The following is a 16,712-nucleotide window of genomic DNA, read 5'->3' as shown; positions in this document are numbered from 1 at the left end:
CAATCTTTATCCAATCTAATAGACAACCTAGCCGCTAGGGTGACAACAGAATAATAACGATATAGGGATTTAAATAAAAAGAAGTAATATTGATGCATCATTTATTAACTAGGTTGAATTAATTAGGTGACTAGAACTGCTCACAAACTTTATTGATCATTCGGTATTTAAAATGGTGACTTTTTTATTTACTTGTTCCCGAAAAATTGTTGTTCTTGCTCTTGTTCGCCTTGCAAATTGTTTCCATCTGTAAAAAAAAACATTAAAGTTTCTTATGCATCCTATTTTCTATCTATTGATAAAACATTAGAACCATATTATATTAGAACAATAAGAATATAATTTTGAATTTCTTTTAAAAATTAAAATATTAAGAACCTCACCTCCGTAATATTGCATATCATTTGCCGGGAGCTGATACAGTTTAGGAATATCAAAACGACTGCCCTGCAAAACAAAATAAAATAAAAATATAACAATTAACAACATTGCATCGTTGTGCACATTTTTACAATAGTAAAAATTTTCTTACTGAATCAAAGTTTCTTCTACCCATTCTTGGAATATTTTTACTCGGAATTGTTTTAATTACATATCCCATCATACTTTGATCAAAAGGGCCATCAGCTTCATTGCTTCTTCCGACCCTAGGAACATTATTCGGCTTTATGAAAGAACTGTCAACTTTTACCAAAAGATAAAATACACAGAACGCAGCGAAAATAATTGTGAATTTTGACGCCATTTTTGAAATAGAATTTAGCGGGAACTGCGAAGTTCGAACTTTGAAACTGTGAACATTTTTGGAAAACTTTTGCTTTTATACAGTGTAAGTTTCGATTCATCAGTGTTTTTTATTTGTTTGCCCGTATATTATATCTTTGCTGAGTACAAAGTACCTATTAATTAGATAATTATCTGTATGACGGTATCGGTAAAACAGTGTGATAAACAAAATGTTCTGCGATAAAGATCTTCTAAATATACACCCGCAGTTTGTCGAAAAATACTGAAACGGAATACTAATTAATTAAGTATCGCCACGATCAACGATGGGAGGAAGATAGATGTTTGTTGGCCGCTAAGAATACATAAGGGCGGTGCGGAGATCGAGGCGACAACTAGGTATGTAATAATACATTTATTTTGATGAATGTAACCTTACCAATTACCACTAGTAACGAATTTAGAAAATTAATTGCCTATGTAGTTTTTAATCTTGTCTTTTACAATAAGCATATACAAATATTTTCTCTAAGGGTCAACTCACACCAAAAGAGCGTCGAAGCGCAGCGAAGCGGAGCGCAGTTTCAGTGCCATATGAATTTAAACTTTATTGTCATTACTATAAAACTTATTATCGCCTGAGAAACTCGAGCCGATTCCGCGGAATTCCAGCGGCGCCGCGGGCATCCGCGCGACTCGTTCGAGTTTCTCATGCGATAATAAGTATTATAGTAATGAAAATAAAGTTAAAATTCATATGGCACTGAAACTGCGCTCCGCTTCGCTGCGCTTCGACGCTCTTTTGGTGTGAGTTGACCCTAAGAAATAGGCTTAAAATATTATGTGATCAATAGTGCTCTTTATATTTAATTTACCTATGTAAAAACTAAAAACTAGTTATCCTGTATCCATCCATGCAAAAATCGTGTAATGACCATAACGTTTTTAATTCCCTCGAAAAAATATGAACATAAATCCTTCCTTTTTCTATTGCTGTAATAGGAATACCTACACGATTTTTAAATATTACGAAAAACACTAAATTTTAAACTTTTGGATTGTTCATATTTTTTATTAGTTATTATATTCTGTCACTTCTCAACTTAATTCTAAATTTCGTGTAAATTCGTGCAAAATAGTTCACCATAGCACACTAGAGGGTAGTCAGAAATAAAACAAAAATTAATATAATTCATTTATTTCTCATCTTCCATTTGATAACGTAGTTGGTATGAACACTTGATATTTCGGAGTGTCTCCACCTTTCTCCACCACAGCTCGAACTAGTGAAAACGGATCCAATTTCTTTCGCACCACAAGAAATCTGCAAAAACAAGCTCACTTCATTGCTCGTAAAGTGAAAATTTGAGTAGTTCTAGTAGTACTCTAATTTTTAAATAATATTCGTCAATAATCTATCTGCATACCATATCATTATTTACCAATGCAAAAGTTATAGGTTTTATGTTCATACTGATCATAAGTGATATGGAATTTGTTTCTTGTTATTTTAATTCCTTTTTGTATACAATAAGTCATTATCTGGAGCACCATGATCTCTTAGTCAGATGATAAGACGATCTCTTTCTAATTCCATCATACTGGAAAACCATAAGTACTGATATCCCTCCTAATAGCTATACCCTAAATCTAATTGTCCCTGTTCGCTGACGTCACAAAATGGCGCTGTAACCACTATACTCGGATTTTAACTGACGTTTACTGTGTTGTAAGTTTTTGATGCAATAAAAATAGCGTTGTCACAAAGTGAATGATTGAAAATCGGGAAAGAATGAAATTGAACCAATAGTCGTGTGAATATCTCTCTCACTCATTGTTCATTCATCTGATTGAATGAGAACTGAATTCCTCACTATTACTTTAAATAGGGCAACATTATTTTACAAAGTGACATAAGCTGCTGTCAGTTTACTTTGTCTAATTAAAAATCCGAGTATAAACCCACCTATCCTTATCCCCATAGCTTCTCGACCCGAGCCCCACTCGCTTCACACATTGATGCAATACCGCCCTTTCTTCCTTCCGAAAACTCGCTACTAAATACAAGTTCTACATTTAACTAGCTACTAAACCCGACCCCTACCCACTAAACCCGACCCCTACCCACTAAACCCGACCCCTTACCCACCTGTCCTTATCCCCATAGCTCCTCGACCCGAGCCCCACTCGTTTCGCACACTGGTGCAGCACCGCCCTTTCTTCCTTCCCAAATTCACTACTGAACACAAGTTCCACATCCAACGCATCTGAGGCCAGATATCTGTTCATTAGTTCGAAACCCGCGCGACGTAGCGCACGTATGTCGGATACTGTGCTGCCGAGGCCTGCGCGGTTTACCTGGTAATACATAAAAACATTTATATATAATCTATACTTAATATTATAAAACTAAAGAGTTTGTTTGTTTGATAGCGCTAATCACAGGAACTACTGGTCCGATTTGAAAAATTATTTCGGTGTTAGCGCATATATCGAGAAAGGCTATATGTATCATGTTAAGACCAACAGGAGCGGAGCAATGCGGGTAAAACCGCGGGGCACAGCTAGTATTATATGAAACTAGCTGTTGCCCGCAGCTTCGCCTGCGTGGAAAAGATAAATAAACATGATACAAATTTTCATCTCCTATTTTATCCCCTTGGGGGTAGAATTGATCAAAATCCTTTCTTAGGGGACGCCTCCGTCCTAACATCTACCTGCATGCCAAATTTCAGCCCGATCCGTCCAATGGTTTGGGCTGTGCGTTGATAGATCACTATATCAGTCACCTTAGAGTTTTATATATATAGATGTGTATGTTGCAATAATTTATCATGTAATTCAAGTGGTCATTATGTAGTAATGAGATCAAACACAAAGAGAATGGGTATAAAAATATCATAATGTAAATATAAGCAAATAATAAAATAGAAATTGATAAAACAAAATCAATATAAATTAAAAGTAAATTTATCGTTATGACTATAATATATCCGACGTAATCTTATGATATCCGTGAAATAGTACGCAAGAAAGTTAATTTATATTTAGCTTACTACTAGTCCACTACAATATTTAAACTAGAAAAAAATTACCATTTGTAAATTAGGCTTAATCGGTTCCTCTATGCCCTGCGCGTCTGCACCCAGCCCTCCGCCCTTCCATCCCATGAGTTTCATCATCCTATAAAAATAATTCAAAAATAATTTTAATTCATAAATTTAAAAAAAATTTACTAGGTGAAATATTGTTTATCTGCAGTGCTTAATAAAGTAGAATAAAAAATGAAAATAAGAGCGAGCAGGTAGTAATACAATAAAGTATATAACTTATGTCTTATGCGATTCCACTAAGAATAGGAATCTCAATGACCTTTATGCATTAATTTAGTGTTAAATAAAAATACGATTTTCTTGGAATTCCTTTTTGCATTTCAATAGATTATTTTTACTCTTACGTACTTCTTCTGTATGTAAGAGATGTTATCGCAAAGCGATAAAGCCCTTTAAATAAATAAAAGAAAAAGAGTTAACTACGTTATATTTTATGCGTATTTATTAAATTTAATTAAATGTTTTATTTTCTTGATAAAATGGCCCATAATCGATCCTATTCTCATTTGATCACAGTAAAGTCCCTCCAAACATATTTAATTCATATAAACAACTAGCTTACCGCCCGCTTTGTCTAAAACCTAATAAAATATATACTAAAACCTTCCTCTTGAATCACTCTATCTATTAAAAAAAAACCGCATCAAAATCCGTTGCGTAGTTTTAAAGATTTAAGCATACAAAGGGACATAGGGACAGAGAAAGCGACTTTGTTTTATACTATATAAAAAAAACAAAGTTATAATGATACTCACTTGGTAGCAACACTATTTTCAACCGGCGTGCCAAATTCCTCCCTCTTGCCTGATACATCGCTAATCGATATTTGCTTGTCACCGTGCGCTCTGAATTGTTCCTTGACCATTAGGCTCACTGAACATGCTGTTAATCTCTTTAAATAAATAAATAAGAATCCATATTATCCTCAGAAGCACCTGCCAAACCTTATAATGCTAATGCTGGATAAATTTTGTATTAAGAAACAAAACATTTGAAGTCGGACAGCCCAGTCTCGGTCGGGTCAGCTTGTTATATTTTATAGTATAGATATAGATTTTTATATAGATTTTTTAGATAGCTTTCCACCCGCGGCATCCCCCGCGCAGTCAAAGAAAAACCCGCATAGTTCCCGTTACCGTGGGATTTCGGGGGTAAAAAGTAGCCTATGTCCTTTCTCGGGTATCAAAATATCTCTATACCAAATTTCATGCAAATTGGTTCACTAGTTAAGGCGTAATTGAGTAACAGACAGACAGACAGAGTTACTTTCGCATTTATAATATTAAGTATGGATTAGCAACACTCTTACATCGTACATACATTCCATGCCAGCGTCTCCACAATGCACCTCGCCTCCGCTCTGCTCTCACCGGAGGCTTCCGCTAATAAAACTCCGTTGAGTGTTAGCGAGTAGACCGGCGGTTTGTATCGTGTCGCAAGTATTAGGTGACATGCTTGCGCGCTGGCTGTGAAAAATGTGAAAAAAAAAAAAATAAATCAATTGTTCGAATAGTGGATAGTTAAGGCTTATCAGTTTATCCTACTAACATAATAAATGTGAAAGTTTGTTAGTATGTAAAATAACCATAACTTGTGAAGTGAATGCCATTTGTATTAACAATATTGTCTTTTACACAGGTTATGTAAAAAATTTGCATAAAATCCCCAACACATTCAAATTCAAATTATTTATTGCATACCAATACATTTTAACATGCATATTAGCAACCTTATGCAGGTATTGCAATACAATATAGGTCATATAACATGCATTTAAATTCTAAAATAATCAGATAAAAAAAAAATAATAATTACAATAATTTATAATTTAGATCTGTCCGGAATTATACATAATAAAATATAGTGGGTTTTTAGATTCGTAGAATAAGTTGGTTTAAGATGTAAATAAATATTTTTTTCATGTAGTTTTCTATACAACAAATTTTTAACATGTAATAAGTTCATATGTTTTTACCTTGTATATTAGTCTGTTTAGACGCCCACGGCCGCACCAAGAGAACAAACCGTCCAAACGGAGTTGTGAACATATTCTCTCTAAAACTACCCACATCAACACACTGTATTTTCCCCATTTCTTCTCTATAATTGTTAAACCGTGCATTCTTATCAATCGTGCTAGTATTTACTTCACTTTTTATATCATCATTCTGTTCTGTATGCTTTTCATCATCATCATCATCATTTTGTTCTACACATTTCTCATCATCATTATCATCGGAGTCTTGTTCAGTGGTTACGACACTTTGTCCTTGTGGTACAAATTCGATCTTTTTAGATTTAGCCGGTGGGGAGTCTTTGATAACTCCACCTTCTCTTTTAATGCCTTTCGCGCGATCTTCTGCTGCGTCAGATGCGGATACAAATGTTCTTTGTAGTTTTGTTTTCTTTTGTTTTCTGTAGTTGATGGCTACCTGGAATTTTTATTGAATTAACTTGTGGTTATACCTTTCACTCATTAAAGATTCCTTGTTCAAGTTGGTATTTGTTTAATATTGCTTTAGTCAAGGAGGGAATTGTAAAATGAAATATAACTTTATTGGTACAAGGTATTTAAATAGCATAATTGCCTAAGAATATAAGTTTAAAACTATATTGATGATACCTTTAACAAGCCAAATAGAAATTATAAGGCTGGTTGCAGAGCTTGACCGACCATCAGTGCGTACGTCAGTCGCACTTGTCATATGTATGGAAATTCATAAAGCCGTTCATAGCTAGACCGACCATACGCACGCGTAGGGTAACGGCACCAGTGGTCAGCCAGGAACCAGTGATCAGCCTATTGCTTTGTTTATTGGCCATAAATATCGCTGTAATCAAAATAACCAAATCACGCGCACTTAAATAGAAGCTCTGTTTCGTTATTGGTTCATGCATCACGCGATAGGAGCGGCAGGGGGTTAGGGAAGAGAAGTAAACACGTTCGTACAGATGCTGTCCGCCGACAAGAGCAGAAGTGTCATGTCCGCAATATTTTTTGTTTCACGTGGTGTTCTTTTGAAAGGTGAGAAATAACATATTTTAGTATGAAATGTGATTGTGTTTTATAGATAATAACTTTATAGATTACTTAGAGCATTTAATTTTATGAAATTTGATAAAAAATATTGTTTTTTTACTTAAAAATTTGAGGGGCAGACCATTGGATACTGATTTTTTATGAAAGATCCAATGGACAGCCCCCGGGGCTGATTACTGGGATTATTTCCTAATTGTTAGAAAACCCAGTGGTCAGCCGCATTTCAAAATATTTTTTCAAGCGACTGACCACTGGGTCTCAATGATCCAGTATTCAGCCACGATGTTATTGAAATAATATTTTAAGTATAAATGCGAATGTTTGTGTTTAAATCTATAAGTATTGTAGTTAAGTTTTGTTAGTTAAGTTTTACCTGAAATAATGGTAAAAAGTTATTATTGTTCCCTTTTTTTTAGCTAAAAATCCGAAAGAGAAATCCTCCGAAAGAGATCCTCCTGTGGTTGATTATAATTATATACAGGGTGTAATCGTTAAGTGTGCACAAGCGATTATTCCGTAACTATTGCAGATACAAAAAAACTTTAAACTGATATCGAAAGTACTTAACCTAATGAGTAAAATGGCCATAATAAATTTTTAAAAATAAAACGAGAAATATCCAAAAATGTTACATTAAACGCTCCCATACATTTTATTTCCCATACATTTTGTATTCATAGCAGATTTTCGAAGTGATGTCCTCATTGTGCAATACAATGAGGAGCTCTATTTACAGTTTCTAAATGAACTTCCCTTCAAATTTGCGAAGTAATTAAAGCAGAAAACCAAAAAAAGAAAGAAAAAGCTAAAATCTTTCATATTAAATGTACTAGGTTGATCCAAAAGTAATGATAATTGGGTATTTCCTGTGCACATAAAAATATAAAATAAATGTTTTTTGCTTGCTCATGTATTCACTAAGTAATCACAAAAAAATCATATCAACAGGCCACGTTTCCAATTATTTACATTAATTTGAATGTGAACCGTGCCTGCCAGAATGTTTCCCGACGAAAAGAAGAAACAACGATTCGACATGTAGAGGGTAAATTTCTAAATTTTTAATGATATCAGGATAATTTTTTGTCACGTTTTGTGATCATGGACGTTACCCGAGTTTACTATATTTATGCTGAAACCAAAAAACAATCAATGTCCTGGATGCGAGCTTCAAAAGTGACGATGAAGAAATTCAAAGTGAAAATCAGTAGGTTAGATTAATGCGGTAGTTTTTTGGGATGCTGAAGGAATAATTATGGTGGAATATTTAAAAAAGGTAGCCACTTTATTGGGCTCTTACTAAACAGACCAAATTAAAAGATTGCGGTGGGTTAGTAAGGAAAAGAGACATGGCAAACTGCGGACCTGAACGCTGTTTCACCAAGACAACGCACCAGATCACACAGCGTCAGTTGCGATGGCTGCCATTCAAAAATCGGCATTCCAAATGCTTGAACACCTACCCTTTTTTTTAGATCTAGCTCCTATTTACTTTTATCTCTTTCCTCGGCACAAGAAACACTTTCTTAGCAATAAATTATTTTAAGACGACAGCGAAGTGATGGCCGCGTGGAGGGGGTTTTGTGGATGAAGTCAAAGTTTTTTTTTTTAAGTTTTAGAAAAAAAATATTGAAGTATATTTTCTAGTTAGGAGACTATCTAGAGAACTACATAATTATTATAACTGTAATGACCTTGTTTAATATTGATTATCATTACTTTTGGATCAACCCTACATTGGATATTCGTATCTCATACTAAATGTATGGGAGGGTTTCAAGTTAATTTTTTAGATATTTCTCGTTTTATTTTTAAAAATTTATTATGGCCATTTTACTCATTAGGTTAAATACTTTCGATATCTGTTTAAAGTTTTTTGATATCTATAATAGTTACGGAATAATCGCCTGTGCACACTTTACGATTACACCCTGTATATATTGTGGATTATAGATACATCAATAGGACATATTATAAACTAATATTGCTGATTTTTTTAAAAAGAATCATTGCTGTATTTATGATAAGTAATAAGAAGTTCCTAAAAAATAAGAAGACACAAAGCGATTGTAATAGTATGTTTAAAATAATATTTGTATTATGTGCGATATACATTTTTTTGTGCTAAGTGAATCGTTGCTATAAAAATGTGATTAATATAGTAGATTTTGATATAACATTGTTTATTTTGATCTCATTATTAGTTATACTTACTAAAGGCTGAACACTGGGTTCAACAAGGCTGTTTATTGGTTTTTAGAGGCTGTTCACTGGGACACTGGGCCATTTTTTGTTTAAAATTAATTATATATTTTACTAAGAGAATTATTGTTTTTGATAAACGTTGATTCGAAACTACAATAAACAATAAATCCATACATGTTGTACGTTTTTTTATTCGACAATTGTTGTAGAACAGCCTCATAACAGCTTTTTGAAGTTTTGACAATTACCATAATTGTCAAAACTTCAAAAAGCTGTTATGAGGCTGACCACTGGTGCCGTTACCCTATTGTCATGCGTGTCATAGTCATACAATTGTTGATGCGTATCGTCAGGACCGACGGTACGCACTGACGGTCGGTCAAGCTCTGCAACCAGCCTTATTACAAGTAGTAACTAATCACTGTTTACACTTCCCTTGTATGGTATGATGTATCAATAATGTACATAATATTTTAACAGATCTTTTTTATCCAAATCAACCGTCCTTAATCTCTAATTACTAAGGTTTGTTCAGAAAAATCTAGGTTAGAACTTCTCATAGAACAGTACCTCTTTTGATAGTGCTGCTACTTCCTTCATAGTTTCTATAGGATATCTGCACCCCATAAACTCTATATTGGCAAATACTTGCGCTAGACATATTAATCTTTCCTCCGAATAGTTTTCCTTCCATCTCTCTATGAAGGCCTTCCTTAACTGCCAATGTTCTTCACTTTCATGTTCCTCTCTATATTTTTCAACGTCCCAATCGGTATTATGCGACATTGTAGCGATTTTTACAGGAATTTCAGAAAAATAATCATTTTTAAATAACAACTCCGGAATTTAATTAAATCTTTGTTGGTAATCGCTACGAGTAAAGCATAGCGAAGGTGACAGATGTCAAAGTCAAATTTAGTCCGTCAGTGTCATATTACAAAGATGTCCACAGATAAATAACCATTACCCAATATATTATATTCTGTGGACAAAAGTACCCTCATTCTACTTTAATTAGGTACGTTTGCACCCGCTTAATTGAACACTTGGTAATTTGCTATCGAGCATATTTCGTTTTATTGTGATAAACTGCTTGTGCTCAAATACACGTATAGCGAAAGGTAGTGAGCACAGAGTAGTGAGGAAAGCTTTCGCCACGTTGTCACGTCACGTAAAAGTTGTCAAGTTACGTGCTACTGTGAGTCCGTGAATTCATTTAAGAAACCAAAATCATTTCTATTTACCAAAGTTACTAATATGGTGTGCTATATTTATGTTTTATAAAGAAATCGCGTCGTCAAGTGATGCGTTTCAAAAAACACGTCATAGTCCCTCTTATGAATCTTCAGCCAAGTAGAATTACTCCGAAAATATGGATGCTTTGTTATAGCGTGTAACCACAATGTAAAATATTATCACTTCGGTAAGTTGACGTAGTATAAACTTGAGAAAATTCTACGTAAAATGGAACACATTGAACAGCTGTCAGTGACAATTGACATTATTACACGGAAGAATATAAAAGTATCCCACCAAATCGATAATTGTTATCTGTCTCTTTCATACTTAAAACATATCGTATTAGTTTCTCTCTTTCCCAAAATGCATAAGTCTATTTCGTAATAATCGTCTTACCACTTGTATTTCTTCCACGGATATTGTGGAAGAAATTATTTATTAAATTTGGCCGAAATTCCAAATTCCCCGTGAAAAAATAGTACAAAATGACCATTACCAACGACGTAGTTCTACCTGAAGAGTCAGAATTGACTGTGCAAGAAGTAAATTTATCTACACCTACTTTAATCGCAGGATCTTTCCACTTAGGAAAATATTGTGAACAAGTTAATAATGTGAGTAAAATGTTTAATTTGGAACATTTTTCGCGATAAATAAGTATTTTTTTATGGACCTTAATTTGAGTATTTAAAAGTATAGTGATTGCATAATCGAATAGGTTATGTTTGTTATTATGTTTTTTTTTTTTATATTTACAATGTCGAACATAAATTGTAGTTTTATATTAATTTTAGAAATTTGATAATCTATTGTTCGCATTAGAATATTACTTATGTAAAGCAAATAATTGTATGTAACGAAATTTATTGACCTATTACTCATAACTCCTTATAAAAAAAGCCTTCTCTTCTTTTTCTACGCAGTTTAATCATCATAAATATAAGTAAAGTTTGAGAGTTCGTTGTGTTTGAATAAACTGACTAAATAATGGATAAAACAAAATTTAGTACATAACAACCTAATATAGGTCTTGGGCTACAAATCAGTTCTTATCAAGATACATTATATTCAAAACAAAATATGTATAAATTCTTCTTATAACTACATTTATCAAAAATACAGTTATAATTATTATAAAAAAGAAAGAAACTAAAAAATAAATGCACCAAAACAAATTTTTAACTTTCTGCTCTAGACAGGAACCTTATTCACATAAAGTATCTTCTGTGTAAATCCTATAATATACTATCTTCTATATAATCAAGTAAAATCAGAATTTCCTAGTCAATTCAATATCAATATAACCCATGTGAAAAACTAGTCTATTTTCTAGGAATACATGCTCTGCCGCGCTGAGGAGAAGGATCCTCGCAAGTGCATCAATGAAGGCAAAGCCGTCACCGCCTGCACTCTGGAATTCTTCCGGAAGGTGAAAGGCTCTTGCCTCGCTGAGTTCAACCAATATACGCACTGCATTGATAAGAGTTCCGGAGATATGAGTTTGGAGTTGTGAGTTTTATGTGTTATTATTTATTTAACAATTTAATGTACCACACCTTGTTAAAAATATTCACAAGTATACAATGCACGGATTAATACAATAAATAAGGATATATTTAATGTTTGGAGGAATATTGTTGGATATGTTCCACTAAAGTATGTAAGACTGCTTAGAAACTAAATAGCTTTTATTTCATGTTACAGTATTCAATGAAAATCAAAATCAAACCCATACATTCTGATTTATTTCAAGATCATTATGCTACTAATATTGTACACCACAAAATTTGTATGAATGTATGGAAGTATATTTTTAGCTCTTTCACTTGAAAACCAATGGACTGATTTTGATGATACTTGGTAGTGATGTTGCTTATGTACGAATAGCATACATTGAATAATGCACAGTTAAAAGCTGCATTTTTCTGGCACACACAAAAGTTTTAGTTTTACTTTAAGATTAACGACAGATTAACCTGGAGCAATCAATTTGTTTACACTAAAACTAGATTGTTGATACATACTATTATTAAAATATTTATTACCATTTATTTTCAGCTGCCGCAAAACTCAGGGTGTGTTCGATAAATGCATGTTGGATAAACTTAACATACCTCGTCCATCATTTGGTTACTTCACCGAGGCTAGAGTTCATGACACCAAGAGGTATTTATTTTTTCTTATATTATTATATTTGAAGAGAAAACCTCACCAAAATTTGTAATAATAGTAATGCAATGCCACCTATTTTAGTTATAGAGGCAATTTATATAATAAGTAGAGATACAGACACCACTCCGCAGGGTTCAAGGGAAGTTTCCGATACAGTGCCACCAAGTGTTGGAATAATCTTCCACCACCACTACGTAATCTGCGTAATAAGGAAAATTTTCGACGCAAATATCGAAATCATTTACTTTTAAACCCTCCATAGGGGACTTGGTGGCGCTGAGTGTAACTTCCTTTGTAAATATGTCATTTGTATTGTGTTCTATGTAAAAAAGGTGATGTTTTATTTTCAATTGTTTTTACATAAGTGTGATTGCATGATTTGCTTTGTTTCTGCTTTGGTTTTATTTATTTTGTTTTATTTTTTATCTTTTATTCGTTTTGCTTTCTCTACTTTATTTTTAATTATTTTTATCTCTTTTAGGTTTATTTTTATATTTTTATTATTTTATTGTTCAGTGTGTGATTGTCAACTCCAAATGTCATAAGGGGCCACTGAAAATCAGTGGTGCGAATGGTCCATCTCATCATTCGTGCCAGATACTGAGTTGGTCCCTTTTGTCAACGGAGAAATGTCCAGTACCTATTAAAAACATTCTTTTTTTTAATACTTTATTATTATTGTTATTTTTACTCTGAATGTTACTGTTGTTTTTGTTTTTGTAATCTTGTACTGTATGTTTTTATGTTTCGTTGACAATAAATGTTTATTATTATTATTATTATGTATCTCAGTTCCATAATACACGGGTACCATCATAAGGAAGGTACCCGGTCCTTTGGAAGGCTTACGTGGGGACACGGATCCAACACGCAGAGGCCCTTTAGAGAACTTTACTGTGTTGTGGGACACCAGCCGCAGCCTGCCCATGACTGCACTATAGAGATACAGCCCTGGGCAGTCCGCGGCCGATGTAGGACTATTGCAAGATAAAGAAACAAAATAAACTGGGCTATGGAATGGGATGTTAATGGACCGGAATTAAGGACTATGGAAGACTATGGCACCTGCCTTTCTACTAAGATATAGCAAAAAATTGTTGGCAGGTGGTGACTCGCCCTCTCATTGTATGAGCCCCCGAAATAAGTCGCTGCAATAGTGCGACAAGGGGGCAACATATTGTGAGCAGCTAAGGGTGGAGAGGCGTCCCTGGACTTTAAACTACGATCACGCGCTCCCTGAGGGTCCAGCATCACGTGCCCACTCGCCACTTATGATTCGCATCCACCCTTCGAGCTAAAAGCTCTCGCGACTCCACTCTGGCCGGCCGGTTAAGGCAAGCCAGAGGTGGGGGTCCTGTCCTCGTCAGGCTTCACTCCGACCGGCCGGTGAAGGCAAGCCGGAGATGAAGACAGGGGCCTCCCCCGGGAGCACTCGGTTCCCGCGGGGTCGCTACTCCCCGACACCCCGCCACAAGGTGTCCTGCGGGTTGACTGACTGCACGGGTGGAATATCTGTTGTAACGTAGACAACAGATATTCCAACCGTGGGCGATGGGGTCGTCACATCCCTACGCCCTTATTATTATTATTATTATTAGATAGGCCGATCACCAAATACGAACATTCCGCCGAATATTCGGTAAAACGTTTACCGAACCGAATATTCGGCCGAATAATCGGTTCAGCTATTTTGCATTAAGTTATTATCTTTTTACTTTAATAACTCAGCCCCCGGAATCACAGACACAATAGAAAATCTATTGTGTCGTGGCCTGATCGGGTTAATTAAAAATAAAGCTTCAGTGACGACAAAATCAGAAAGCCACACTCTAAAATACTAACCTCATAACACTGTACACTCAAATCATGATAATACACGGGTCTTAACTCTTAACAGTTAAAGTTTTGAGTATCACTTTGTCGAATATTAGGTAATTCAGCCGAATATGAATATTCGGTAGAGCTGCCGAATATGCTGATTACCGAATGTAAAAGTCGCAGTATATATTTAATAATATTTTATATGTACACAATAAGGCTTATTTACACACAAAAGTAGGAGATAGACATTGTTATGACACAAGAAACAGAAATAAAATTGAAATTCCATTTGTCCAGCTAGCTAAAGTTAAAAATTCATTTATGGGTCAAGGTATACTCTTTTACAACAGAATTCCTCATAATATTAAAGAGTTTAGTAGTTCTAAATTTAAAACTTATATAAAAAATGTACTAATTCAGAGAGCCTATTACAGTATTAAGGAATATATGGACGATAAAAACCCATGGAGGGTAGTCGCGTAAAAACCACAGGACAGTTCTTTGGCATATTATGATTATAATGTACATATTATGTATTTTGTAAAATTAAATTGTAAAACTGACATGATTAAAAAGAGCAACTATGGAGTTTCTTGCCGATTCTTCTCCGTAGATAGGTACTGCTTTCCGAATCGGTGGTAAATGTTAAAATATGTAATGACGTTTCAAAAGTGCTTGTAAAAGAAGTCTAATTGAATAAATAAATGTTTGAGTTTGAGTTTAAAAGAAATATTCGGCCTATCTCTAATAACTAGAAACATTTGTATTGAATATTGACTATTTGATTATAATTGTAAATGTTAAAAATACTTATATGTAATGACGATTCGAAAGTGCTACTAAAAGTAGTCTAATTGAATAATTAAATGTTTGAGCTTGAGTTTGAGTTTAATGAATTTTTGCACAAGAGCTTGAAAAAGAACATACAACTTCTTCTTATTGAAAAAAAAGTTGTTAAAATCGAGTCTATAGCTATAGGTATCTAATATTTTAATTTTTTTTTTCAAGACCAAAGCCCATCGAAGAGCCCAAGGCCGTGTATCCAGACGCGACTCCAGCTTTGCCGGAAAATTACGAGAAAAAAAGCGCGCGATTTGGCGGTCGTTTCTATTGGATGACAGATTAAATTGGAAATATCAAGTACATTTGTTAGGCATTATTCATCGTGTTTTTTTATTTAATATATGTATTAAAATAAAACCGAAACCAACACACTGTACTTTTTTACTATATAACAATTTTTTTTTAATTTTTCTATCATATTTTATCTGTATGGAAATGTCAAATGTCAGCAAGTGTACTTTGAAAAAGTATAGAATATCGTTTTGTCCTTTTCACTCATACGTAATAACTAATACGTTAGAATGGGACAAAACGATATTTTCATACACGAAATAGAATTTTCCTTTTAAAGTAAGACATTAGAGCATTTTATTTATAATCAAGTTAAAAATTATTTTACGCTACTGCCTTGTTGAGTTTTCTAATGTTTTACTTTAATCATGTTTCATTAGATATTTAAAGTGTAGATAATAAAATGTTGAAATTAGGTATTGCCTTTTCTTTTCCTGAAAGAGTAAAATTTGTTTATTTTTTGTTGTTGGAAATTATTGATCGAATATGTTGCAAAAAATATAAGTGATAGGTACTGTGAAAATTTTAGAGTACACGCTGTAAAATACATAATATAATGGAACAGAGTCGTTTCAAAAATTGTAACTATATTAGCGTATGAAAGGAAGGAATACTTCGTTAACAATTCCATGTTTATTTCTCGAATTTCTAAATATTTGGAATAACTAAGGAAATAGGAAGTTAGAGGAGACGAAGAACAATAAATCCGTTAAAAGTAGTCGCCATAAATTCGCCCTCCACGACAAATAAAGTTATCATCTATGATTAATTCTATCATCAAGCCATTTACTGCTACTGAACACCTTTTACAAATAACTTGTGTGAAATGGTTCGCCTTATCTATACCACAAAACTAAAAACAAATACTCGATTCATCCACAGATTCATCAGTATTTGTGAAGGATAGGGTCCCTGAGTCAGCATTAAGTTTCATGATAATTTATAAAGTCTAAAGTTTTTGTAAGTGGGAGTCGAGCACTGCTTCGGCACGAAATGGGTCAAGCTCGCACCGGGGAAGTTACCACACCCTCACAGGAAACCGGCGTGAAGTGGTGGCATATTAACAGTATGCCACCGCGTTTCGTACGGTGAGTGAGGGGTCCGGAGGCCCAAAAACAACAACCCCCAAATATGAACGCGGCATTATTAGGCAGAATACCCCAGGAGGGTACCGGCACCTGCGGTGCAGGAGAATCCCTCCCGCAGCGCCTGCGCTGCGGCAGCCCGTCGTATTCTGGGGCGGGCATAATTCCGCTCGGTCA

The 16,712-nt window shown here is 34.3% G+C and overlaps 3 protein-coding genes across 3 annotated transcripts; 1 reads left to right on the top strand and 2 right to left on the bottom strand.

The window, feature by feature from the left end:
* Positions 1-87: 87 nt before the first annotated feature.
* LOC123704068 lies at positions 88-820 on the bottom strand. Its single transcript, XM_045652326.1, has 3 exons — positions 533-820; positions 384-447; positions 88-247 (listed from the first exon to the last, which is right to left on the bottom strand). The coding sequence occupies exons 1-3, from the start codon at positions 743-745 to the stop codon at positions 189-191; spliced, it is 336 nt and encodes a 111-aa protein (XP_045508282.1). The 5' UTR covers positions 746-820; the 3' UTR covers positions 88-188.
* A 1,088-nt stretch (positions 821-1,908) lies between these two features.
* LOC123704131 lies at positions 1,909-9,978 on the bottom strand. The gene is made up of 7 exons (XM_045652425.1): positions 9,655-9,978; positions 5,815-6,271; positions 5,160-5,305; positions 4,595-4,731; positions 3,822-3,909; positions 2,876-3,084; positions 1,909-2,050 (listed from the first exon to the last, which is right to left on the bottom strand). The coding sequence occupies exons 1-7, from the start codon at positions 9,868-9,870 to the stop codon at positions 1,930-1,932; spliced, it is 1,374 nt and encodes a 457-aa protein (XP_045508381.1). The 5' UTR covers positions 9,871-9,978; the 3' UTR covers positions 1,909-1,929.
* Positions 9,979-10,691: 713 nt separating this feature from the next.
* Positions 10,692-15,865, top strand: LOC123704151 (NADH dehydrogenase [ubiquinone] 1 alpha subcomplex subunit 8). The gene is made up of 4 exons (XM_045652448.1): positions 10,692-10,937; positions 11,657-11,832; positions 12,382-12,489; positions 15,325-15,865. The coding sequence occupies exons 1-4, from the start codon at positions 10,809-10,811 to the stop codon at positions 15,440-15,442; spliced, it is 531 nt and encodes a 176-aa protein (XP_045508404.1). The 5' UTR covers positions 10,692-10,808; the 3' UTR covers positions 15,443-15,865.
* The last annotated feature ends 847 nt before the right edge of the window (positions 15,866-16,712 follow it).

The sequence above is a fragment of the Colias croceus genome, chromosome 28 (assembly GCF_905220415.1).
Source record: "Colias croceus chromosome 28, ilColCroc2.1".
In the NCBI taxonomy this organism is placed as follows: Eukaryota; Metazoa; Arthropoda; class Insecta; order Lepidoptera; family Pieridae; genus Colias; species Colias croceus.
This window is presented reverse-complemented; position numbering and strand designations above follow the sequence as displayed.